The sequence below is a fragment of the Vombatus ursinus genome, unplaced genomic scaffold (genome assembly GCF_900497805.2).
Source record: "Vombatus ursinus unplaced genomic scaffold, bare-nosed wombat genome assembly UNPS02014793.1, whole genome shotgun sequence".
NCBI lineage: Eukaryota > Metazoa > Chordata > Mammalia > Diprotodontia > Vombatidae > Vombatus > Vombatus ursinus.
Genome location: NW_020954571.1, coordinates 14,753,633 through 14,778,587, shown reverse-complemented (window position 1 = coordinate 14,778,587; position 24,955 = coordinate 14,753,633). Strand labels below are relative to the sequence as shown.

The 24,955-nt window shown below is 44.5% G+C and overlaps 1 protein-coding gene across 1 annotated transcript in view; it reads right to left on the bottom strand.

Moving 5' to 3' along the window:
* Nucleotides 1-4,285: 4,285 nt before the first annotated feature.
* Nucleotides 4,286-24,955, bottom strand: part of TGM3 (transglutaminase 3) — a 46,023-nt gene continuing 25,353 nt past the window's right edge. The window contains exons 8-13 of the mRNA XM_027869685.1: nt 20,109-20,212; nt 17,889-18,131; nt 14,100-14,411; nt 10,681-10,838; nt 6,628-6,761; nt 4,286-5,467 (exon numbers count right to left, since the gene is read on the bottom strand). Of these exons, the coding sequence (XP_027725486.1) occupies nt 5,320-5,467; nt 6,628-6,761; nt 10,681-10,838; nt 14,100-14,411; nt 17,889-18,131; nt 20,109-20,212 (1,099 nt within the window). The 3' untranslated portion in view covers nt 4,286-5,319. The remainder of the gene's footprint in view (nt 5,468-6,627; nt 6,762-10,680; nt 10,839-14,099; nt 14,412-17,888; nt 18,132-20,108; nt 20,213-24,955) is intronic.

Below are 24,955 nucleotides of genomic sequence, written 5' to 3'. Positions count from 1 at the left end.
TACCTCCTATGTACCAGGAGCTTTACAAAAACTATCTCATTTGATCCTTACAACAACCTTGGGAGGCAGTTCTGACTTTACCTAAGTACACAATTCCACAGACCTCTACTTACAGCAGTTTTTATGTAATGCAAATTTGCCAGCCAACACGGGGAAAGGAAGGAGGTAGGAAAGAAGGGGGCCATGCTCCAGTTGGTGAAGGGAGCTGAGAACACGGAAGCAAGAGCAGGAGGAAGAATGGGAAGGGGCTGGGGCCAGCCATGTGGTGGCCTGGCCTACGAGAGAGCAAGAACATGGGGATGGGAGGGAGGCAGACATGTAAGGGCCAGACACCGGTACAGATAGGAGAGGATGGGCAACATGTTGGCGACAGGGACAAACGTGCGGTACTGCGGTTTGGACAGAGGGATGACAGACATGCAGGGGCAGGACACACGGGGGAGTGGCGATGAGGTGGGCGGAGCAGGGTGAAGGTCTCCTCTCTTGTAGTCTCAAGCCAAGTCCACAACCTGTGGAAGCGGAGGCAATTTCTCCGCCTCCTCAAGCCTGTTCTTCTGCTTTTACTTGGAGGGCATTTTATTTTTTGGGGGGTGGGGTTCTTTTGGTGCTGAATGGTAGGCTGGATGAGTGGAGGGGCAGGAGGAGGAGAAGGGGGGGGAGAGAGAGAGAGAGAGAGAGAGAGAGAGAGAGAGCAAGCAGTACTGTACAGTAAGGTTAACATAAGTGGTATTGTGGAATGCAGATTTCTTTCAGAATTCCTCATGTAAAGTCAAACGTGTGTTACACAAATTCACATAAAGCAAGAACTGTCTGTATTATTCCTCAATTACAGTTTAGGAAACTGAGGCAGACAGAGGTTAAGTGACTTGCCCAGGGTCACATAACTAATAAGTGTCTAAGGTCAGATTTGAACTCAGGTACTTCTAACTCTGGGCCCAGTGCTGTACCCATTACAATACCTAACTGCCTTATCTAAGAAGAGCATCAGGAGTGCTAACAGAATGAGCTGAGGGAGATGGGCAAGAACAGCTAAAAACAGCCAAAACTTGTGTTGTAGGGAACAGGAGGTTCCAAGAAAAGACATGACAGCTACTTGGGAAGGACAGGATGATAACAGCAAGCAATGGAGACCAGGGAGGAGGACCTCTAACTTGTAAGGTTCTCAGCCCAGTACTGGTTAGCTGAAAGTTAAAACCCAAACTAATTAAGACAATGGCAAGAGAACACCAACCAGACCTAAATCAGCTCAAGTCATCGGGTCATAACCAACTATACACCAGGGCACCGAAAAACCTGGCAAATGTGATTATTGAACTGCTGTTACTGAACTTTAAGAGGACAGGACAGGTCTCAAATATCTGCACACAAACGCATGAATAATGGGTAATTAAAATGGTGAACTGGAGATCCTAATGTAAGGAGGCACATTCCACCCGATAGTACAATAGTAATTATGTGTAATACTATTTCTGTGATGATTTGGGGTATAATCACCCCAGAATGTAATGTGGAAGTGGAAAGGCATTTGAATAAATTAAAGACATCCAGAATAAAATAATGCATTCTGCTGATTGCTAGTTCCTCAAGACTGGTGGTGGCGGTGCTGGTGGTTGTTCTTTGTGGGGAAAGAGGACCAAAATGACACCACTATGTTGGGTCAAGGTACAGTGTGTTTGACTGTGACTGATCAGTAAGCTCAAAAGGTTCTACCACAGGTTGGGTATAAATAGTCCTTATGAACATTTGGAGGGGAGATATCTCTACATCTGCACATCTCATGTTTCTTTTGAGATAATGCAATTCTGCTTTATAGAGCACAGCACCTTTTTTGATGTGGACCCACCATGCTGGGCAAATGAAGACAAATGAAGATCGATTTTTTAAAAAAGGGAGAGGGTAGAGTCTATGAACTACAAACCAGTGAAATTTACTTTAATTAACAGCAAAGTTCCACAATGGATTATTACAGGAATGGTTTGTGAGCATACAGAAAGGGAAGCAATGTAAGAAGCAGCACAACTTTAACAAGATTTTTTAACACGTTCTCAGACTAATCAGAGCGGCATCATGTCATGTAGTTGTTCAATCATTCAGTTGTGTCTGACTCTTCATGACCCAATGGACCATAGCATGGCAGGCCCTCCTCCATATCCTGATATCTCCACAATACTGGACTTAGAATCAGGAAGACATGGGTTCAAATCCTGCTGCTGATATTGGCTCTATGACCACAGGCAAGTTTACCCTCTGAGCCTTAAGCAACTAAGATTGTAAGTTATTGATGAGTTGCGATTTGTACCCCAATGAAATTACAGGTCCTCAATGTAGATAAGGGTAATGTTGTAGATATGGTTTGTCTGGAGTTTAACAAAGCATTTGATGAAGTTTCTCATGCTCTCCTTATGGACCACAGGGAGAGATGTGGCTTAGGTTATAGTACAATGGGGTAGATTTAGAACTGGTTGAATGAATGGATCAAAAGAATGATCATTAATGTCAACTCGGAGAGAGGGCTAGAGTGAATGCCCTGGAGATTTGGCCTTGGGTTTATGGTGCTTAACACTTTTATAAGTGGTTTGGATGAAGACATAGATGACATCTTCATCCCATTTGTAGATAACATTAAGCTCGGGAAGGTAGTTAACACATTGGACCACAGAATCAGAATCTGAAATTTTTGGCTAGAATGATGGTCTGGATCTACTAAGATTAAATTTAACAGGAATAAATATAAAGCCCTCCACTTGGATTTAAAAATCAACTTCACACACAATAGGGGTGGTGTAGCTGGATAAAATTTGTGTGAAAAAGATCAGGGGTGGGGGGAGGTTTAGTGGACCACTGCGCAACATGGCAGCCAACGATGCTGATCTGAAGTTGTTTTTCTAAAATCATCATATCTAGAACAGGAGAGGTGAGAGTCCTGCTGCTCTCTGTCCTGGTCATATCACATTGTGTTAAGTTCTAAATCCCACATTTTAAGAGGGACATTGATAAACTGGAGGTTTTCCAGAGGAGGACAACTAGGGTGGGGAAGGGAATGGAAACCACACCACATGGGGATCAACTGAAAGAACTGGAAATATTTAACTCGGGGAAGACTTAGGGACGATATGACAACTGCCTCTTCCCTGAAATATTTGAAGGGCTCTCACATGGAAGAGGAATTGGACCCATTCTCTGTGGCTCTTTGCTCATAGGGCGCAACTAGAAGTAACAGGCAGACATTGCAAGGTGGTTCATTTCAACCCAATGTAAGGAAGAACTTCAGGACAATTAGGACTATGCCAAAAGGGGATGGGCTGCCTTGGGAGCAGTAGATTTCTCCCTCGGTAGAGGACTTTGAGGAAAGTCTGGATGGCCATTTGTTGGGGATGCTGCAGAAGGGATTTCTATAGAGGGATGGGTTGAACCAGCTGGACTTCCAGGTTCCTCACAGCTCTTGAGATTCTGAACTTTCCAATTCTGACATTGTATCTTTTAAGGTTCCTTCAGGCTTTAACAATCTATGTCTGAAAGTCTCTTCAAGGTCTTTATTTCCCCTAAGGTTATCTTCCACCTCTCCTACGCTCCAATGTCTACAGTTGTAGAGTCTTTCTTGTTAAATACGGAGATGAGTGAATGTCATGAGTGTGCAAACAGAGGGCAGGGGGCATCTCCTGGGTGGTATTAACAGAGAAAGCCAGCCCTAGAAAGTGATGATGGTTTTTGGACTAATCTGAACTAATTAGATACTAGTCTGAGTGAAGGTTTCTCTCTCTCCACCTGTGTTTATTTCTTGTCCTCTTCTGGTTGGCTTATCTGTTTGTTTTTCTGACATTGGGCCATAAGGCTGATGGTTCAGTTAGGCAGAAGCAGTACCTCTTTCTATCATTTCCATAGCCCCATGAATGGGAAAAACAAAAAGGGAATGTCAACTATAATGTCACACCCCCAAACACCCTCAACTTGGAGACAACCCATGGCCTCCTTCCATGAATGGAGACAAAATTTCCTCTCCTTCCCTCCTTCTTTATGGGAAGAGCTCCCCATATAGAGACGTGGGATCTGTTTCTCGCTCTGCCACAAAAGACACTTCTTTTCCCTAGACCTATTTCCCCAAATGGAGAGGTTGGACAAGATCAGTTTTACCCTTTGAAGGTCTTCTCCATCTCTGACTTTTTGTGTTCTAAGGTCTCCTCCAGCTTTCACTTCCTATGTTCTAAGTCTTTCTTCAGCCAGGAGGCTACAGCCCATCAAACAGATTTATAGAAATCTGAGAGAGTGGAAGAAAACCTAGAGTATGGGGGCAGCCAGTGGGGACAGATCTCTGGGTTTTTTTTTTTTAACTCTACCCACGCTTGGTAATAGAGAAGATTATGAGAAGCACACTCCTCTGAAGGCATGAGAGTGGGACGTCCTTCAACATTGCTGTTGTATGGCATTTTTTATTACTGTCATTCGATGTATGGAGTTGTATGTAGTGGCAGGTTATATCCCACAAACCCTCACACCTGAGGTCGAAGCAGGAATAGCACAAACACTCATCTCAAGATGGCAAATAGTCCAAACATCCTCTTCTTCCATGCCAGGGAGAGGAAAGATACAGTGGAATGAGCCCTCAACTTGGGATCTGCAGATTTGGGTCTGAATCCTGCTTCTGCCACCAACTAGCTGTGTGACCATAGGCAAGCTGCTTAATCTTGCTGACTGTCAATTTCTCTACCTGTAAAATGGGGATAAAAATCCCTACCTTGTTACCCTCATGGGGTTGCTGAAAGCATCCAATAAGACAATGGATGTGAAAGCCCTTTGTAAGCTATAAGCAGTAATGAGCTTGGGAGACTGTAAGGCATTGTATCAAAATTAGGGGGACTATTATTATTATTTTTACCCTGAAAGTTCAATGGTCAAGTAGAGTGCAAATCAAAGACAGGAGAGGCTTAGAAGAAGAACAGAGGAGGCAGCCATGGCCTGAGGAGGAATTATCTGCTGGGGAATGTGCAAAAGTGAAGTGGGTGCATCTTCTGCAGACCCCACCTGAGTGTGTGTGTGTGAAAGAGAGAGAGAGAGTATATGAAAAAGGGTGTATATGTGTGTATTGGAGAAAGAATATGTACGGGTGTGAGTGTGTATGTGAGAAAGAATGTGCTTGTGTGTGTGTGTGCGCGCGCGTGCATTTGTGTATATTGAGAAGGGAAGGTGTGTGAGCAGCCTGGGTCTTGGGTGAGTTTGCCAGGCAGGACAGCCCTGGCTGAGTGACATGGCTACTTCCAGAAGCCCTTGACCCCAGTCTATCCAGGTGGAAGGGAAGCTGGATAGCAGATAGCTCCAGCCTCCTCATTCGGTCACATCGACAGACAGGAAGGCCTTGATTGCTGGGAACTTGCTGCAGGAGAAGTCAATGAGTAGCTGTTTGGTGCCACTCCTAAGGGGAGTGATCTCAAACTTGAAGTTGGAGCGCTCCTTCGGGCGCAGGGATGGCACCCTAAAGGGAAGAGGGAAGCAACAAGCATGAGGAGAGGTCAGAAGAAAAGAGAACAAGTCGCCCCAATCTCATCTAACCCCGGTGACACAGCTTTGGCCAAAGAGTGCTGTACGAAGAGAGACCTCTGTTGGAAATCAGGGGACTTGGATTCTGGTCTTAACTCTGCCAGTGCAGCCACGTGACCTTGGACATGTCACTTCACCTCTATGGCCTCAGTTTTCTCCTCAATTCTTCCTCCCAAATAGTCTATGTGGTCTCTGAGGTCCCTTCCAGTTCTGATGTCTTATATTCTATGATTTAAGTTCTCATGGCTAGTAGGTAAAGGTCTGCAGGGTTGGGGACACTCAGGTGACATCCCTGAAGGGCCCAGTTAGGAGCAAGACTTGGTGACAGCCTCTTGAGTCACTGACTTAGAGCTGGAAGGCTCTCAGAAGTCACCTTATCCAAACCCTCACTAAGTGCATGAATTTCCTCCACTTTTGGGAAAACAAATCAAAAATCCTCTAGTGATGAGGAACTTGCTGCTTTTAGGGACCATTCATTTCATTGCAAGAATGTTAGGAAATCTCTTGTGCGGTGAGCTAAAGTCTCCTTTCCCACTGGTCCTGGGAGAGCCTGCTGGGGCTGGGCAGAACAAACCTAACAGCTGTACACAGAAGCCCCGAACCGAGAGTGAGCCTGAAGGACACCTCAAGTATCCTGTTACAGGACCCTCTTCCTCCAGTCACCCTTGAACTTAGAGGTATCGTAGAGATGATCATATTATTATACATATCTTACAGGTCCATATTCTTCAGAGGAGGAAACTGAGGACCAGAAAAAAGAAGGGACCCAGTCCTATGGAGAACTCTCCGTGTTTGTTTATGTGCCAGAACCTCAGGCCTTTGTGAGGGCCCATCCAATGGTGTTACCTCCTTGTCCTCTCCCTCCTACCTTTGCCCCACAGGCTACAACCCCTTGGTCCCCATAGCAACTGGCAGGGATAGGGTGAAGATGGGAGAAGAGGTGTAAAACACAGGCCTCAATTCGTCACCCCCTAAGGATGGCACTGACTCTGAGTTTCGGGAACTACGTGGGCCCCCCAATCACATTAGATTGAATCAAACCAGCTTCCTGAATCACACCAGTCCTAGCCCAGGGCTGAGGCCCCCAGAACTTACCTAATCTTGAGGCTGCCCCGCATGAGACCACTGCCTTCCACCGTGAGCACACAGTTATTCACCGGTTCATCCAGGGGGTTGGCAAACAGAACCTGCACATTGACAGGGGTCTTCACTCTGGCCTGGTCCAGTAACTGTGGAGAAAAGATGTAGATTACATTATAGCATTGTCTTTCAAGCCCAACCAGTACCTGCTCCTCTGTACCTAACCTAGAAGGCAGTGGGGAGTGGATGGTGTAAGATGCAGTAGAGTGTTGGGGAAATGAGTAGGAGCCAGGAAACCTGGCTTTATAATACCAGCTCTACCACTGACTCACAGATTTAGAAACTTGGGAAATTAGAGCAGGAAGGGCTCTCAGAGGTCATTTAGACCAGAGACCCAGTGAGACCCAGGGGCAACTTACTTGTAATTGGAAATAATTTAATAACCTAATGATAACTGGGTAACATTTAACAAAATAAATTTTAAAATACAATACAATATACATAATGTTAATATGAAGTTTCTAAGTTTCATGGGGGCTTCTGGGATCTTTAGTGGTTTTGTTTCTATTTGAGTTTGATACCAATGAGCTAGACCAATGGATGAGGGAACTGAGGCCCAGAGAGGAGAACTGACTTCTCCAAGGTCACCTGGAGACAGTGACAGAACCAGGAAAAGAACTCAGGACACCTAGGTTCCTAGGTTAGGGTTCTTTCCATTGTGCTCCACTTCCTCTCCCGATTTGACTCTGGGAAAAATACTTGAACATTGACTCAAAAAAATTGGAAGTAAGTTAATATTATTTTGCAATAATATATAATAATAATAATCTTTTAACATAACGTGTGAGTTTAAATTATTCAAACAGACCAGTGACCTCAATGCCATGGCCAATCTAACCCACGCCTGACTACATTATGCGTTCATGTCACTGCTTTTCTCCCAGTTTGCTAGAGGGATGCCCCAATATGCAGGGGCCTCCCTCAATTTTTCCTGACACTTTGTTGGTAATAGTGGAATACAGAGGCTTATTCCTCACTCTCATTATCTGACTATACATTTTTTATTGGGCCTTTCTTCAATAACATCCTTTACTCTGGCTTTTACTTGACATTTCCTTATTTATCATGTATTGCAGCCAGCTCGCAGCCCCCCTCCCACCCTCCATGCCCTTCTCTACTGCTCATGGTGGGGCCCTCATTTCAAATACTCTTCAGAGACTGTAGCGTTCCATAGTCTCCCCCTGGAGACTACTGGTATGAAAAATATGGGCCTTTGTTTATGGGAGAACTTTGGGGTCATTAAAAGAGCACTGCAATTTCCCCAAATTTACCACTTTTCTATTTTGTTCAATACTGTGCCTGCCTTAATGTTTCGCTATGCTGTCCGTTCAAGCTATTCACACTGATGGATGAGTGTCGGAGGTCATCCATCCAGCTGCATGTCATAATCTGGACAGAAAGCCTTCTTTCTTCACTTGGATTTTCCCAGTGCAGATGGACAGGCCAAACTGCCTGGAGTGGTTACAGATCTCTTCCAGGAAGCTGTGCAGTGTTCTGGAGTAAGAAGAAACTAGCAGAGAAATGCTCTATCTTCCTCATTTCCCCTGGGAGGCTGGTGGGGCAGGGATCATTCCAATTAAAGGGGGATGATAAAATGATAACATCCTTGGAATATATAGTTTGCCTCTGGAGAACAGCAGGGGTAACATAGTGAAAAACAGTATTTGGAGTCTGAGGTTCAAATCTCATCTCAGTTACTTGCTACTGGATCACTTTAGATAAGTCACTTAATTTCTCTGATCCTAAATCTCATTGGTGAAATGGGACTTCAAATCCGGTGATACTACTCTGAAACAGACATGCCTCATGAGTGTGTGCCAGAGACGGTTCATTTGTTACCCCATCAAGCTCTCTTTTAAAGCCATCTGTGGTTAGAGGGGAGTCCTCTGTACAATGGTACAGCACAGACTGGTCAGAGCTGGGGAAGAGTTCTCAGGCCGTTCAGGAGGCAGCTTGGAAGGATCCTGGCCTCAGACCCAAGGCTGTGCACAGGTTGACGTGCCTGATGGAAACCCAGCTTCTTTTCTCTCCAGTCCTCCTCCCTCCTGGCTGATCTCTTCCCCTCATCTGAGGCTGGCGTCCCCTATGGTGGACAACTATATATTCCAAGGATGTTGTCATTTTATCATCCCCCTTTAATTGGGATGATTCCTGCCCCACCAGCCTCCCAGGGGCATGAGGAAGATAGAGCATTTCTCTGCTAGTTGCATCTTACTCCAGAACACTGCACAGCTTCCTGGAAGAGATCTGTAACCACTCCAGGCAGTTTGGCCTGCCCATCCACACTGGAAAAAACAAGTGAAGAAAGAAGGCTTTCTGTCCAGATTACGACATGACTCCGGCGGCTTCGTAGTTGAGCTGCCCATGTGTCTGTTGGCTACCAGGCTCTACTGTAGATATTGGCAGTGGAGAGACTGGCTCCACGTGCCTCTCCTCTGCAATGGCTGTTAGACTCCAGAGGCAGGGCCTTGAGACCTTCTGTGCCTCAGTGCTCTCCGGACAGGAGAGGAAGAGGCCCTCTGGGAGCCATGCAAAGTCCCAGTACTGCCACTGCCTAAGAAGGAGACCCTACAGAAGATGCTGCTTCCTCGGGTCTCTTGGTCTCAGATTCATTTGTAAAGGAGTGGACATGCCTTGTTACCTCATACGACTGGATCCTTCTGAGGATCCAAGAAGATAATAGATGCAATTAATCCATATTAATGCATTTTAACAATAAAGGATAATGCGTGCATTTTATAAATTGTAAAGCCCCACACATGTCTTAAAAATTTAGTATTCTCACGGAATTTAGAGCTGGAAGGACCTCAGAGGCCCTCTAATCTAACCTCTTCATTTGATGGCTGAGGAAACAGGCTCAGAGCATCACCGATCTGGGGCTGGAAGGGACCTCAGATGCCCTCTAGTTAAACTCCCTCATTTTATAGGGAAGGAAACGGAGGCCCTGGGAGACTGTGACCTGCCCAAGGTCACACAAGTAGTGTGGAGCATAAATGGATTTCAAACCCAGGTTCTGTGCGTTTGACTCTGCTCAGTGCTCAGTAGCTCCATGCTACCATTTTAATATCTCTTTCTACTGTAAGTAGCTGGTGAGATATATGGGTTGGGGAGAATAGGTGAGATCCTCGGAGAGGAAACCCCAGTTCAAGCCAGAGAATCCCCCATCAGAACGAGGACTCAGCCTTAGACAATCTCAGAGCCTCTTGTGGGCCAGCATCCCCTGAGGGAGACGGGGCACTAGCCTGCCTTGTGCAGGAGGATGAGTAGTCAGGAAGGGAGCAAGCTTCTGAAAAGCTGGCAACTGTTTCCCAACCAGGGTACAGTGTTACTCTGGTGGAATCTGAAGACATCCTTCACTGGCTGTGTTGTCCTGGCTTCCTTCATTCCCCCTTTATTGTGTGTCTCCAGTGTGATCTGAGAGGTTCACAGATGTGTCTTAAACCAAAAAAAGTTGACAAATGTTGGGACATAGGAAAAGGGGAAGGTAAAAAGGGAGTGTGACTATTTATCTTATTGGGCATGTGAATATGGCACCAGAGAAACAGTCTGGTACAAACCCCTGGCTTGAGACACTGCTAGGTCCGAGGCAGGGGTCATATTTGCACCAAGTTCCCTGGCTTTGTGTATATTTAGGAAGGATCTTCTTCTTTGAAAGAACTGAGGGGTTGTGGGTATGGCAGTGGTTTCAGCATCTTCAAGATATGGCTATACTAGGGGCAGCTACGTAGAGCAATGGATAAAGCTCTGGCCTTGGAGTCAGGAGGACCTGAGCTCAAATATGGACTCAGATACTTCATACTTACTAGCTGTGTGACCTTGGGCAAGTCACTTAACCCCAACTGCCTCATCAAAAAGCAAAAAAAAAAAAAAAAGATATGGCTATACTAATTTCAAAGTAATGAGTGTGTATGAATATTGGTGAGGGTCCCCTCACCTTTAACCTTTATTCACAGGGTCTCTCCCCTTTAGTACCCCCACATCCTCCAGCCTACAGCAGGAGCATCCTACCTCCAGAGTAATGGCAGGGTTGTCCAAGATGACATCTCTCTCCACTACGACCTCGGCTTCATCTGTAACTTGACACACAGCAGTGATGCGGATCATGTTGTCTGCCGTCAAGAAGTTTTCATATTGAGCGTATGTGAGCTTCAATGGGTATTCCATCTCTGGAAGGAGAATTCCAAAATGAGTGTGAGTTTTCAAAGGAGGTGAATGTGAAGCTGGCTTACTCTGGGGAAATGTTTTCTGGCCAATACTTGGGTGATTTCCCTCTTAGTTAATTGCTGATAAAAATACTTCCTTTCTTGTGGATGATGGGATGGCCACACATTTGGCTAACAGCTGCCCTGGGATTAGGATAAGACATCCACCATAAAGAAGTTGGCCACACTCCCAGGAGGCCAGACTTATATAAGGGAGAGTTTTCAAGAGCTAAGGCACTGCCATTCCCTCCCTTTCCTAGAGAAGAATGAAGGACATGTAAGTCCCCAGGGCCCAGGCATGTTTGGGCCAGGAGGGCTGCACAACTTGTGAGTGATGCTCTCCTTCCTACCCTCACTTGCCAGAATCACAGAAAGTGGCTGGAGCCACAGGCTACATTTGAGTTCAACAGGAAAACTCACTTGAGCCAGGAAGGCATATCTCAAACTCAAAGCAAACTTTGAGGGTGCCAAGTTAAGGAGAGGTATGGAGCCTAAACCAGGAGTTTCTGTACTGGTTTCAGACCCTTCCACCTGCCTACTGGTTTCACTGCAAAGTTTAGGGTGGATGTGGGTCTGTGCTCTTCACCGTCCTCCTTTATAGGAGGACTCTGGGGCATTCTGTCCACTTGGGTAATACCAATGGCACAGGTTTATGTATTGCTTTATGGTCCCAAGATGCTTCACATACAACACTGCATTGGACTGTCACAACAACCCTGTGAGGCAGGCAGTGCAGGGGTTATTATTCTCATTTTATAGACAAGGAAACAGACTTGGAGAGAAATAATTTGCTTGTGGTTGCATAGTAAGATCTAGACATCTGGGTAGTAAAGGGTAGAGACCCTGTGAGTGAGGGTTAAAGGTGAGGGGACACTCACCAATACACGTAGACACATAGTAACATAGTGAGTTAATGGCAGAGACAGGTGTCAAACCTAGGTGTACTGAGTCCTAGTCCAGTGCTCTTGGCTTCATACTTTGTTTCCATTTCCCCCAGAGGAGAAGAGAGTTCAGGTTTCTTCCTTTCCTTTTTCTCCTCCTCCCCACCCTATTTGGATGGTAAAGACACTCCTGGGCCTCTACCAGGGTCTGACCTCTCTGGGGCCTGTCTGACCCATGTCTCTCACCCCAAGTACTCTCTGTAAACAGAGCTCCAATGTCCCATAGCTGCTCTGCAAAGGTTCTGTATGTCAATCACACAATCCCCAAAGTCAGACTAGACAGGCCCATGCCTGAGAGAGGCAAAGAGACAAATGATCGTCTCAGACCTGGCCTCTGAGGCCATCTGTGCAATGAAGGAATTAAATTAGATGATCTCAATTGTCCTTTACAGTTCTGACATTCTAGAGTTCTATGGCAACAGCTCCCTACTCAGTGCCCCTCCCCACCTCTAGTCTCCAATCTAGCCTGCCAAGCCAAACTTCCTAAAGTACCTTCCTCCTCTGTTTGAGAATATTCAATGACTTCAAAAGCACTATTCCCCTGCTTACAGGTGAAGTGCAAAGTCCTAAACCTGGCATTTAAAACCCTTTATAATCCGGTCCCAGCCAGCCTACCTGGGAGGCTGCTCAGAGGCATAAGATGAAAAGAGTGCCAGGCCTGAAGTCAGGAAAACCTCAATTTAAATCCAACCTCAGGCATTAGTTTTATGACCCTGGACAAGTCACTTTACTGCCATTTGCCTCAGTTTCCTCATCTGTAAACTGGGAAAAATAAAGGTACTTATCTCTTAGGGTTGGTGTGAGGATGAAATGAGATCTCTGAACTTCAGTTTCCCCACTTGTAAAATGGAGATAATAAGTAATATTACAACAACAAAATCATCAACGTAGTATCTACATCACAGATGGAGATGGTTGTGGTTGTGGAGAAAAATGTCATTTCTTTAAACCTTAAAACACTATTTTTTGTTATTATTATAATGTTTGCCACTCGGAGAAGGTATAAGGGAAGGGCTGTTGTTATTATAGTTTTTTCCCAACCAGAACCCACGGAAGAGGGAAAGTTGTAGTTCTGGTTCGGCAGAGGACCCTGGAGCTCAGGAATTGCTCTGTAATATACAACCCAACTTTGAGAAAATCTTTTATCCAAGAACCTCAAAGAACTTAGGCCACTTCCCAGACTGCCCCAGTCTCTTCCCACCAGTGACCTGGATTCTGGCCCTGGTCTCTTGGTGCTGATAGGTTGGTTTCTGCCTGATTTTGCTAGGCCCAGAAGTATAATCTGGATTATTAACATTTACACCATCACTTTCTTAAATCTAGACAAAAAAAGCAAATAACCCCCCCCCGGTTTGTAACATTTGAAGATTTGCAAGGTGTAAATGCTCACCCTGAAAATTTAACAAATGGCTCTTGAGAGCTGGCACACACTGGCTCTAACCCCTTGCCTGCCCACTCCACACCTTGCGGGTGTGTGTGCCTTCCCTTCCTTCAGCCCTCTGTGTGTCTGCAGGCCCCATTAGAACAGAAGTTCCTGGAGGGCAGGCTTTGTCTTGCTTGCTTGAATTTATATCCCAAGAGCTTAGTACAGTGCCTAGCACATAGTAAGTGCTTAATAAATGTTTTGTCTATCTATGAATGAATAAAACATTTATTAAGTGGTTACTATGTGCAAAGTGCTCGGCTAAGTGCTGGGAATATAAATAGAAAAGTAAGACAGTCCCTGATTTTAGGATGCTCAAACTCTAATGGGGGAGACAACACATGGATCTATCTATCTATCATTATTTTATCCTTCCCGGCTTGTCCCCTCTCTCCCTCTTCACTCATCTGGCCAGTTTGGAATCCTTTGGGTCTCTTCTTGACTGCACTATGTGCTGCTACAGCCAGCTCCTATTATTTTCCATACTGCAGTGTGGAATCAATCAATAAGCATTCAATAAACCTTTATTAAGTACCTACTATGTGCCAGGCATAGTTCTAGGTCCAGGGGATACAAAGACAAAAGTGAAGCAGTTCCTGCTCTCAGGGACCTTCCATTCCATTGAGAGGGACAACATTTCCACCTTCTTTGTAACAGTATTAACTCAGTGACTTTGGGCAAGTCAATTGCCCCCTCTGAGCCACAGGTTTGATAACTGTGCAGCGGGGGCAATAATCTCTGCCGTGCCTACCTTCTTTGTAGGGCTGTCATAATACCTAGAGCTAATGTACATCTGAGAATTCTGTCAACTGTATATTGTGGTAGAAGAGGGAATTATGAAGGAAAGAGCTCACAAATTACCTTCTTGAGGGTCCAGAGAAGCTGTGATGGAGTCCTTCCACACCTCGTGTACCAGAGTCCCATTGTATACAATGGTCCAGGCTGTCATGTTCACTGAGACAGTCTTCCAGTCGTCACTCAGGTTTTTGAGCTGCAGGTTCACGTTGACCTCTTTCCCCACTTCCAGAGGGCCATTGACCTTGAACTTCCCAGAGATGCTGGGTGGCTTGGCTTCTTGGTTTTCTGCCCCAGCTGCTGTGGGGCCAAATGCCCCAGAATTGGGCTTCAGTTTCTGCAGAGCCTGCTTGAACACCTCCCTCTCCTCCTTGGAACCTGTGCAAAGGGGGAGGGAGAAGGTGTTGGAGGGAGTCTAAGGTGTTTGGAGGCGGCATTATAATAGTGGCAAGAGCACCAGACTGCAGGGTTTGAAGTCCAGTCTTGCCTTTGTTATTGATCTGCAGGGTGAGTTGCTTCCCTTCCCCAAGGAGTCTCAGTATCCTCACCCGTAAAACAGGGAAGTTAGACTCCTGGTCGATCTCTACTTAGCTTCCTTTTAGCTTTAAGATTCTAAGTTTGACTCGTTTCAATCCATAAATATTTATGAAGTATCTACTACAAGGCACTAGGGACACAAACATCAGTACAAAACAGATGCTATTCTTAAGGAACTTATGATCTCAGGACAACTCTAGGCCTGACACTCTATGTTCTAGGGTCCACTCCAGCTCTAACAACCTATATTTTAGGTTGTAACTGTCTGTGACTGTGAGCCAATGTAAAGCCCCAATCCCTTACACTGTCATACAAAATAAGGCATCTCAATGGAAAGACGGAAGATGGAATTATTGGCCCGCCCCTAATCTCCTCCTGTGTTGGCCCCAGGAAGGTTCAGCTCCAGCTTTCAAGGGAGAATAGTCAATAAGATTACCAGAGCAGCCAGTTCCTTGAAGTGTTGGTTCCTCTTGGCTTTTTCCCATCCTTCAGTCAAGATGCAGGCTGAACAACTGGGGCCAAGCGCTAGGCTGGTAACTGTATTTTTGTGCCCAAGCTGTGTGCAGAAAGAGGCTCCTACTGGGGCTGGGGCAACGTAGGTCAGCTGCTGGGGTTTGCCCAATGATCTGGACTTCCTACTCCTGTTTTCAGTCTTTAGCATTTTTGATATGCAAAATGCTTAGCAGCTACTTTTACGAGCTACTCCTTGGGGCAAAGTTAGCGTCATTAGGTGAGGAAATTGAGGCTGACTGGTCAAATGACTCGGCTTCATGTCACGTAGGGGCTGGGCTGTGGCAGAGCCCAGAACCCAGGTTAGGTCACCTGGATGCCACTGGGTCATTTTCCCCCTTAAAGGGTCCAGTAAGGGGGTAGAAGTAGCCAATCCAAGCTGCATGGGGCCAGTCGGGGAAAAAGCAGTGGACCAACAGCCAGGTCCTGGATCTGCCAATGACTCTTGTGTGACCTTGGGTAAATCATTTCACATTTCTGAGTTTCAGTTTTCTCATCTGTTAAATGGGGTTAATAATACCTGCCTTGCCTACATCATAGGGCTCTTGTGAGGCAAAAATAAGAGGCTGTATATGAAAACTTACATGCAAATGCTTCCCTTTGTAACTACACTTTATAAAGTGGTTGTTACAATTAAGTTGTGGTCTATTTGTTAAATAGTTCTTTTGTTTCTAGTCTCACCTTTTATTCTAGGCTTTTTGCATTAACATGACATTAACTTGGAATGAGTCAACTCTCACATTTACCTCTTAGGTCACATGGGACATTTATTTGCTGAGACCTATTTTCATTCTGAACTCTTAGGCACTTCCAGAGGGAAGTTCTTTGTGACTGTGGACTGGGGGACAGTCTCTACCCTTGGTTATAGAGTCTCTTCAGAATAGTGACATAAAGCTGATGTAGTTGTGATTGTAGGTGGGGATGGAGCAGGCAGTGTCTGTATGCAAAGGAATCTTCTTCCTGGCACTGATTAAGCCCATGACTATTTCCTACATAAGAACCATAAAACAGAGAATATCAGAGCTGGAAGAGACCTTAGAAAAGATGATGTTAGCTCCAAAAGGGACCTTACAGGTCATCTACTCCAACCCTCTCATTTTATGGATGAGAAAACTGAAGTCTGAAGAGAATAACTTTATCTAAAGTCATGCAAGGAGTTGATAGCACAGCCAGGGTGAGACCTCAGCCACCTGACTGCCAGTCTACTATTCTTTTCATTATACTCTCTTGTCTGTATTTTGAATCAGTGTGTGTTAGGGATGGGAGCAATTGTTTGTGTAAGGGTAGGAGGCTATCTGGAGTTAGGCAGGAGAGAGGAAGAATCAAAACTGCTGTGTTAATCCTCTGAATTGGGATCAGCAAACAGGAAGTTTTGGGCATTAACTGTAGGGATAAGCTAAGCTGGCAGGGGTTGTGGATGGGCCCAAAGCAGTCTTAGAAAGGGAAGAGGGAGAGGGAGTAGAAAGAAATGGAAGAAGAGGACAAAATCTAGAGAAAGGAGGGAAAGAAAGATAAAAAGGAGTTAATAAAAAATATACGCCTAGGAATCCAGAGACCTTGATTTTAGTCCTGGCTTTATTACTAATAAGCTGGGTGACCTTAGGCAAGTCACCTCTCTGGGCCTCAGTTTTCCTATCTGTGGAATTCGAGAGTTGGATTATATTACATCTCTAAAGTTCTTTTCAGTCAGAACCTTATACATTCTATGTTCTCAGGTCTATTCTGTGTTCCTTTTAGTTCTGATATTATGTGGTCTATGTCTTCAGTGACATTTTAAAATTCTACAGTGTAAGGTATCTCCCAGCAATGACATTCTTTTTCTAGGCTCTAAGGAACTTTCGATGATTGCGTCCATTCTGTGCTTTAAGATTCCTTCTTGCTCTGACACAGACTGTAGTCTAGGATTCTACATGGATTATTTCAGGTGCCATTCTGTGAAGCCAGTGCCATAACTCATTCAGTTAGGAAATATTTACTAAGGTCTGTTGGGGACAGAGCTCTCTGCTAGGTACAACGACAAAGACGACCAAACATGGTCACTGATATTTTGAGGAGATAGTCACGGTCTAGACGGCCTTAATTTTTTCCCCTACTTTTCTTGCTTCCCTTCATAACACCATCTCCTGGCTTACTTTTCAGTGATTGTTGCTTGTAGGCATCATGGCCTTCTTTAGAGACAAGCCCCCCCCCCTTTTTGAGGTTGTTCAGATTATGTCACTTCACTGCTGAAAACTAAACAGGCTCCCTACTGCCTACAGGACACAACCCAAACACAATCTGGCACCTGAGGGCATCTACCACCTGGCTTCCCTTGGCCTTCCTGCCCCATTGTTACCTTCCAAACTGACAATTTGTTCTCCCTTTCTTAACATGGCCTGGATGCTTTTGTTCCCATTGATCCATATGCTAGAAAGCCTTATCTTTGACATTCAAAATCCTACTTACCTTTTAAGACCACCTCTTCCACGAAGCTTTTCCCGATCTTCCTGATTACTGCCATCTCTGTATCTCCATGATACTTTATACCTTGCTGACACTCATTTCACACTCCCTAAGAGAATCATTTGCAGACTTGGCTTCTACCTCCCCTAGCCAGCAAGCTTGAGGAGAACAGAGACCATGCCTTATTCATCTCTCTATCCCTTAGGACATCAAATACCAGGAGCTATCCAGAGCAGATGCTTATATATAGTTGCTAAATGAGTGAATGAGAGAGAATGAGTCCTGCCACGTTTGGAATCACAGGGCATGAGATGGATGGCCCTCTTCCTGGGCGTGACAGCCCTGTCTCTGGACCAGGGACCTCACCTTCAGCATATTTGTATTTGTCTGTGACATCCATGCGGGAATTGCTGCCCACGGCCTTTGTGCTGATGAACCTGCCCACAGAGCTAGTTTTGGAGGAGGTTTGTTTTTTGCTGTTATCAGAGTTGATAATCCAGGTGATCTGGTCAGCATTCACTTCCGAAAACACAAAGGGCATATCAAAGTCCAGGTTCACATCACCTTGCCGGATGGCAATGACAGAAGCAGGACCACACTGGAATATTCCTAGGGCACAAGGAGTCAGACAGAGCATGAAGATGCAGCCCAGGCATCCCCACCCCTGTGCCATTCCCTGCACCCTGAGAAGGCCCTTCAATTATGTCTATGTCCTTCCTTTTTCTCCTCTGCCTCTCCAGATCCCATCTGTCTCTCAAGAACCAGATCAAGTCCTACTCTTCCATGAAGTCTTCCTTGAACACCTCATCTCTAAAGGATTGCTCCCTCTTCTCACCTCTGATAGACTATACTGTCTGTACCACTCACTGAATTTTTGTCATACGCTTCCCAGGAGTGTTAGACTGAGGCCAGGAGCTCCTCAGGGACACAGACCATGCTTTCTGTTCTAATATTTGCTACCATATTGTAGCAGAGTTAAAGTGAGGCCTGGCAGGGCCAGGCTTCTACCCTTTGATGAGCACAGGCCCTAATTCTTATTTAAGAAGTGCCAGAACAGGAAGAAGGGTCATTAATTTGGGTGGGCCTACAGGACTGCATTAAAGAATGATCAGTGTGACACACAGGCTATAATAAAAAGCTAGGAACATTTTTGTTAAAGTATCAAACGATCAGTAGACTGAGGGCAAGGAACACATCCTATCTGAATTTTGTATCTTCTTTGGCCCCAGTAAGGCATTCTACATATAGCAAGCTCTTCAGAAATCTTTTCCCAATTGAATCCTTTACTATTAGGAAAAGTCAAAGCTGAGACAAGGCATTTATTTCTGGGCCATGTAATTCCGTGACTGAAACAGCAACAGACTTGCTGTCAGAAGACTTGAGGTCAAATCTTGAATTTCTTACTTACTATTTATGTAACTTTGGTTAACTCATGTCACCTTTCTGGGCCTCTGTTGCCTCAAAGGTAAAATGAGAGAATTGGATGACATGATATCCAAAGTCCCTTTCAATTCTAAGTCTTAGGATCCTATGAAAAGTGAATGACCTCTACTTTGTGGAATTGCTGAGTGCCTTAGTCCCGTGGAGAATTCAAAAGGAGATGACATGACCTCTGACCTCATGGAGCTCATTGTCTACACAGGGACCTGAGCCTCACAACAACGAGAAATTATGAGTCACACCAGGTTATGTGTGATCAGGGCCCAATGAGAAGTTAAAAAAATGAAGAGCTATTCAAGTCTATATAAAGAGGAACTTCTTTACAACCAAAGCTGTTAAATCCAAAGAATGGGCTGCTTTGGGAAGCAGTGAGCTTTCCACTGCTGGACGTCTTTAAGTTAAAGCTGAATGATGTGTCATCAGGGTTGTTATAGACAGGGCTGGACTAGTTAACCAATGAATTCTTTTCTAATCATAAAAATTTTGTGATCCGCTGAGTTCAAAAATGGGAAGGAGAGATCAATAAGGCCAGTGGCAGGGCCTTGAAAGATGGGTAGAATCTAGATCCACAGAGAGAAGGGGTGGGGGCATTACAGACACTGAGAAAAGATATGGAAACAGGAGAACAGAAGGCATGCTTGCATTTGGGATGGCATGATGGCCACTCTGGAACAGAGGATCTGAGTTTGACAAAAATGGGAGATAAAATTGGTACGTAGGCAGTGAGGATGGATTATGAAATTTAGACTTCATCCTGAGGGAAGAAGGGAGCCAATAAAAGTTTTTGGGCAGGGAATGACATATTGAAAGCAGTATTTTAGGAAGTTTCTCCCCGGCAAATGTTAAATCCCAGGATGGCTTCCTGAAACGTGTATCATGGCATGGGGTAGCTAGCTACCTTCCCCGCCTTTAAGTGGTATGGGGTCAGAGAATACAAATCCATTTTATTATCGGTCAAAACCAAACAGAATAAGAAAGCTAAATTTGCTAGGGAAAATATAATCTCAAAGACAAAGAAATAACTTTGATACCATTTGTATCATCCTCCCCATTTCTCTCCATTAGTCAAGGATATAAAAATTTAGCTGAACCATGACCAATCCAAGAACCAAGAAAAGTCAGACCAACTTAATCTTAGTAGATTACCTTGACTCTTCTCCTGCGGAGTTGCATCCAATACTTGCCATCCATTATATTGTGAGCTCAAGTCAATTCGAACAAACCAGGCTTCATTCCAGACATGAAAGTTCCTGAATAACCAGATCATAGTTAACTTAGATCATTAGGGTCAGGTCAACTAGCCCAATCCTCTTGTTTTACAGATGAAGGAAACAGTTGTTGTAGTAGAACTATTTCAGTAGCAGTTATTTACCACATGAACTTGAAAAGGAGATATTTCTCCCATAATGCAAAGAAAATCTGATCACTTGAGGGGCTTTCAAGTATGGGTTATAAACTAGATGGCCTGTGAAGCACCCCTGAGATTCTGTGATTCTGCTGCAGTGAATTCCAAAGCTATAAAGACCTGGAGTTGATCTGGAACCTCAAAGTAGCTCTGTCCATCTCTGCTCAACTCCCAGATTTGGAACGGAGAATAATTTCATTCAATCAACCAATATTTACTGAGCTTTCACACAAAGTCCTAGGCTCTGCATAGTTGAAGACAAAGATATACACCCCTGCTCCCCAGGAGTCTGATCTAGTGCAAAGAACACTGGACTTAGAAGGAGGGTTCAATTTCGGCCTCCTTCACTTACTACCTGATTGACCTCAGGCAAGTTTATTTTCCCTTCCTGAGTCTCAGATTCCTCATCTCTAAAACAGGGATAATGATATTTGTCCAGCTTTCCTTACAGGAATGTTATGAGGACTGAATGTGTTAATGGGTATGAAATCACTTTTGAAAAGCGCTACACAAATGTTACGTGACTACTTCTATTAGCAGAGATGATGATAATTTTAATAGAGAGAATAGGCATATACAAAGATAACTATACAATCCAATAGACTGTATGTCAACTCTCCCCAAGACAATAACTATCACAAGGGCTCAGGGAAGGGAGGGAGCACTGTGGCTTGGGATGGTCAGGGAAGGATTCTTGGAGATTCAACTTGACCATGGGATCACAGACCTGGAAGGGACCTCAGAGGTCATCTAGTCCAACTCCCTCACTTTACAGACGAGGAAGTTGAGTCCCAGTGAGGTTAAATGACCTGCCAAGGGTCAAACAGTGCTATCTACAATCCGAACCTAGCCACTGCATTCAATCAGTCCTCAGAATCTGACACACAGTAGGCACTCATAAATGTTTACTGAATTGAATTAGAGCTCTGCCTCTAGGCTGGGAGTTGGGATCAAGCCCTTGGGACAAAACTGCTTTTGCAAAGGGGTGTTTATCTGTAAGGGTCTTCATTCACCAAGCATTTGTTAAGCATTTACTATGTGCCAGGCACTTTGCTAGGTGCCTCGGATATAAAACTACAAATGAAACTAGTCTTTGCCCTTCAGGAGCTTACATTTTACTGGGGGAATGCAACACGTATACAAGTAAGTAAATACAAAGTTGTATGAGAGAACCTTGATAATGGATATGGGGACCAGGAAAGGTTTTGTGTAGGAGATGACATCTGAGCTAAGCCTGAAAAGAAGCTAAGGATCCTAAGAAGTAGAAGTGAGGAGGGAGTACATTTTAGGCATGATACTTTATATAGTTTTAAGGTCTGTAAAGGGCTTTGCAAGTATTATCTCACTTTATCCTCACAACATTCTTGGGAGGTAGGCCATGTGAGTTGGACAGATGATCACTGAACCAATGAAAATTAATGAGACCACATAAAAGGTAGAGTATAGAGAAAGAAGAGGGCCCAGATCAGACCCTTGGGAGCCACTCACAATTAGATGCTGAACTTGAATGATGAATCATCAAAGGAGTCCCAGAAGGAACATTCAGATAGACAGGAGGAAAACTAGGAGGAAACTGTCATAGAAATCCAGGGACCACCCAGGGGATAGTAAGCAGTGTCTAATGCTGCAAAGAGGTCAAGAAAGATGAGGACTGAGAAAAAAAGTTGGGTTTAGCAATTAAGAGTCTTGGCCTGAAAGGGAAATGTTGAGGTTGAGTTGATAGGTAGCAATTTCTGCTCTGTTACCCATGGATAAGAAATTAAAGTAATATTCTGTGAGAACTCGGACTATTCTTGGCAGATACTTTGCTATTTTGGGCTCAAAAAACTCACAGAAACTGGAGTTGGAAGGGACCTAAGCATACAAAATATTAGAATATAGAAAGCAAAAAAGCAAACCTGGCATGGATAGATCTTAGACCATAAAATGTGAGGGCTAGAAGGGATCTCAGAGGTCATCCAGTTCAATCAAGACCTAGAGGGGTGAAGTTACTTGTCTAAGGTCACACCATTTTTCAGTTCCATATTCTATTACTATACCAGACTGGCTCCAGTATGTACATTCTTATCTCAGTGAGTAGCTCAGAAAGCAATTCCTGTTTCACAGGTTCTGTGACTATGGAAATAGTAACAAGTCAGGGGTGGGAAACATTTGTAGGGAAAGTTTACAGGGAAAGTCATAGCAGGCAAATTTCCATCATTCCAGACTGGAAGTATAGAACATGCCATTTCTCTATTTTACAGTAAGGCAAGTCACTTCATTTCTTTGGGCCTCAGTTTCCTCATGGGCCTCAGTTTCCTCATCTGTACAGTGAATAATAGGGAAAGACTGCATAATCTACGGTCCTTTCCAGATCTGACAGTCAATATTCTAAGGGTCTGACCGTCAGTGTTTTATGGTTGATGACCTTACAAATGAACTAGAGGTCTCATAGGTCATGGACTAATTTCCTAAATTTCTATTCCTTAAAGGGTACCTGACAGCATTCTGTCCTGGGGGAGGGGAATATCTCCCAGGTCTGTAGCCTATGTTGCACTGACAGACACCCAGGAATGTGTTCTCTGGGAAGCAGGGCTTTAAGAAAGACCAGGTGAGGTGAGTATTCATCTTTGAAGGTATGAAGCTGGGGGTGGAAGGGGGCTGAGGTGGCTGGCTGATGGGTCAGAGGTGTGAAGGTACCTGATTGAGTCTGAGCTAAGGTATGAGGATACTTGTCCAATCTGCCTAAAGCAGCCTGTTCCTGCCCTTTCTTTTCTCCCAGGGATTAGGTTGTGCAGCATTCTACAGAACATGGCATGACCTGGAGCACTTACTGCTTCTACCATTCATGGCAAGCTGCATTTTTGTAAAAAATAACACCTGCTCTCTCTCCAACTGGATTATAAGTGCCTTAAGGGCAGAGTGTGTCTTGTTCATCTTTTAACTTCAACACACTCAATGTCCTCCAACTTTTATCACCTAATATACACAGTGGGTGTTCAAAAAATGTTTGTTGTTTATGATTGGGTTGATGTTATCAGGAATAACATAAGCCTTGAAAATATTTTATTGTTAGATAGTTGGTCAGGGGGAGATGGGGGAGAAAGATAAAGAGTTAGAATAAATAGCCATTCAGGTGCCTTCTGAGTCTGACCCTCTATTATCCTATGAGTCTAAGAAAAAAGGATTTTTTCCCTCAGGTACTCAGTACCAGGGGAAACATTTAAGGGCTACCAGGACAAAATAGAAACAGTGCTGGGTTCAGAGTCAGGGGACCTGGGTTCAAGTCCATGCCCTCTTATATATGACCAGGGTGGCCTCGGAAAAGTTGCTAATAAGGGGGTTGGACCAGATGACCTCTGAGATCCCTTTTAATTCTTAATCTATGATTCTTGGAATAGCCCCAATCCTGCCTCAATGAGCCCGGAGCTGGGCTTCCAAAGAGCTCCTTAAGTACAGGAAATATGCAATCCAGTTTGTGGATTTAGAAAACCAAGGCGACTCAGAGACAAATGAAACGTACACAAAGACACGTACACATAACAGAAACATCAAGGTAAAAGTTAACCACAGCCTAAACTGTTTCAGCTGATTTGGTTATGCTCACTGACCGGGCTGGGCCTGAGGCTTCATTTATGTTAGCAGACAAAGGAGTCACAGAAAAGCCCTGGGGAAGTAGATACTGAGTGGAAGACTCTCTCTGCCATCTGGTGTCAAACTATGGGATGAACTCCGTGGTCTAAAAATGAGATTCAACCCTTTAGCTGTTGCTCTGTATTTGAGGACTGTTAAGGCTGGAAGGGCCCTGAAAGATCATCTGGCCCAACTGGAGCTCATTTTAGAAATGAGAAAACTGTAGTGAGAATTAGAGAAGGCATTTGCTCAAGGTTATACATGAAGCAAATGGGTTCCTAATTCTCAGTCAAGTACTTTTTCCACTTCTAGGGTTCCACCCTTGGACAAATATATTTCCTACCTCCTCACAATCAAAAAAAAATTTGGCTTTGACTTGAAGTCTGTTTGGGTATGTTGGGGCTGTTCTATTTTCTGACTTGGGTGTTTGGTGGGGGCAGGGGAAGGAAGGCTCAAATTTAAGAAAAGTTCTTTGAGGAACACTAAAGTTTCATCTGAGGGACTGACACCTTGTGTTGGCTCAATATTGCTTTGCTTCTGATCTGACCAGCAAGATGGACACAATAGGGTGCCCTCCCAAAGGGAGGTCAGAATGGGGTATTCTGACCATCTTGGCATCATGAAATATGGACTGGTCTGCCCTGTGGTGATCACCTTGCTCAGGATACAGTTCAGCAAGGTGTACCAGTGATTTTGGCTAAAGAGGGGGTGACTCCTTTCCCACCAGCCCTGTGATCAGATGCCACTGATGCCAACTGGAGATAACTGGGAGAAGGCCAGTGACAGACCATGATTACAACTTACTATACTGTGATTTATAGGTCCTTGAGATAATATCAGCTAATCAGGGAAGGGGGAACTCTGTGCAATAATGGATCAGAAAATCACTTTGGGTTCTATGGTATCACAGAATCATAAGAGGTGAATGGGAATTTGAGGCTTCTAACTTATACATGATCATGAATCCCTTCAATTA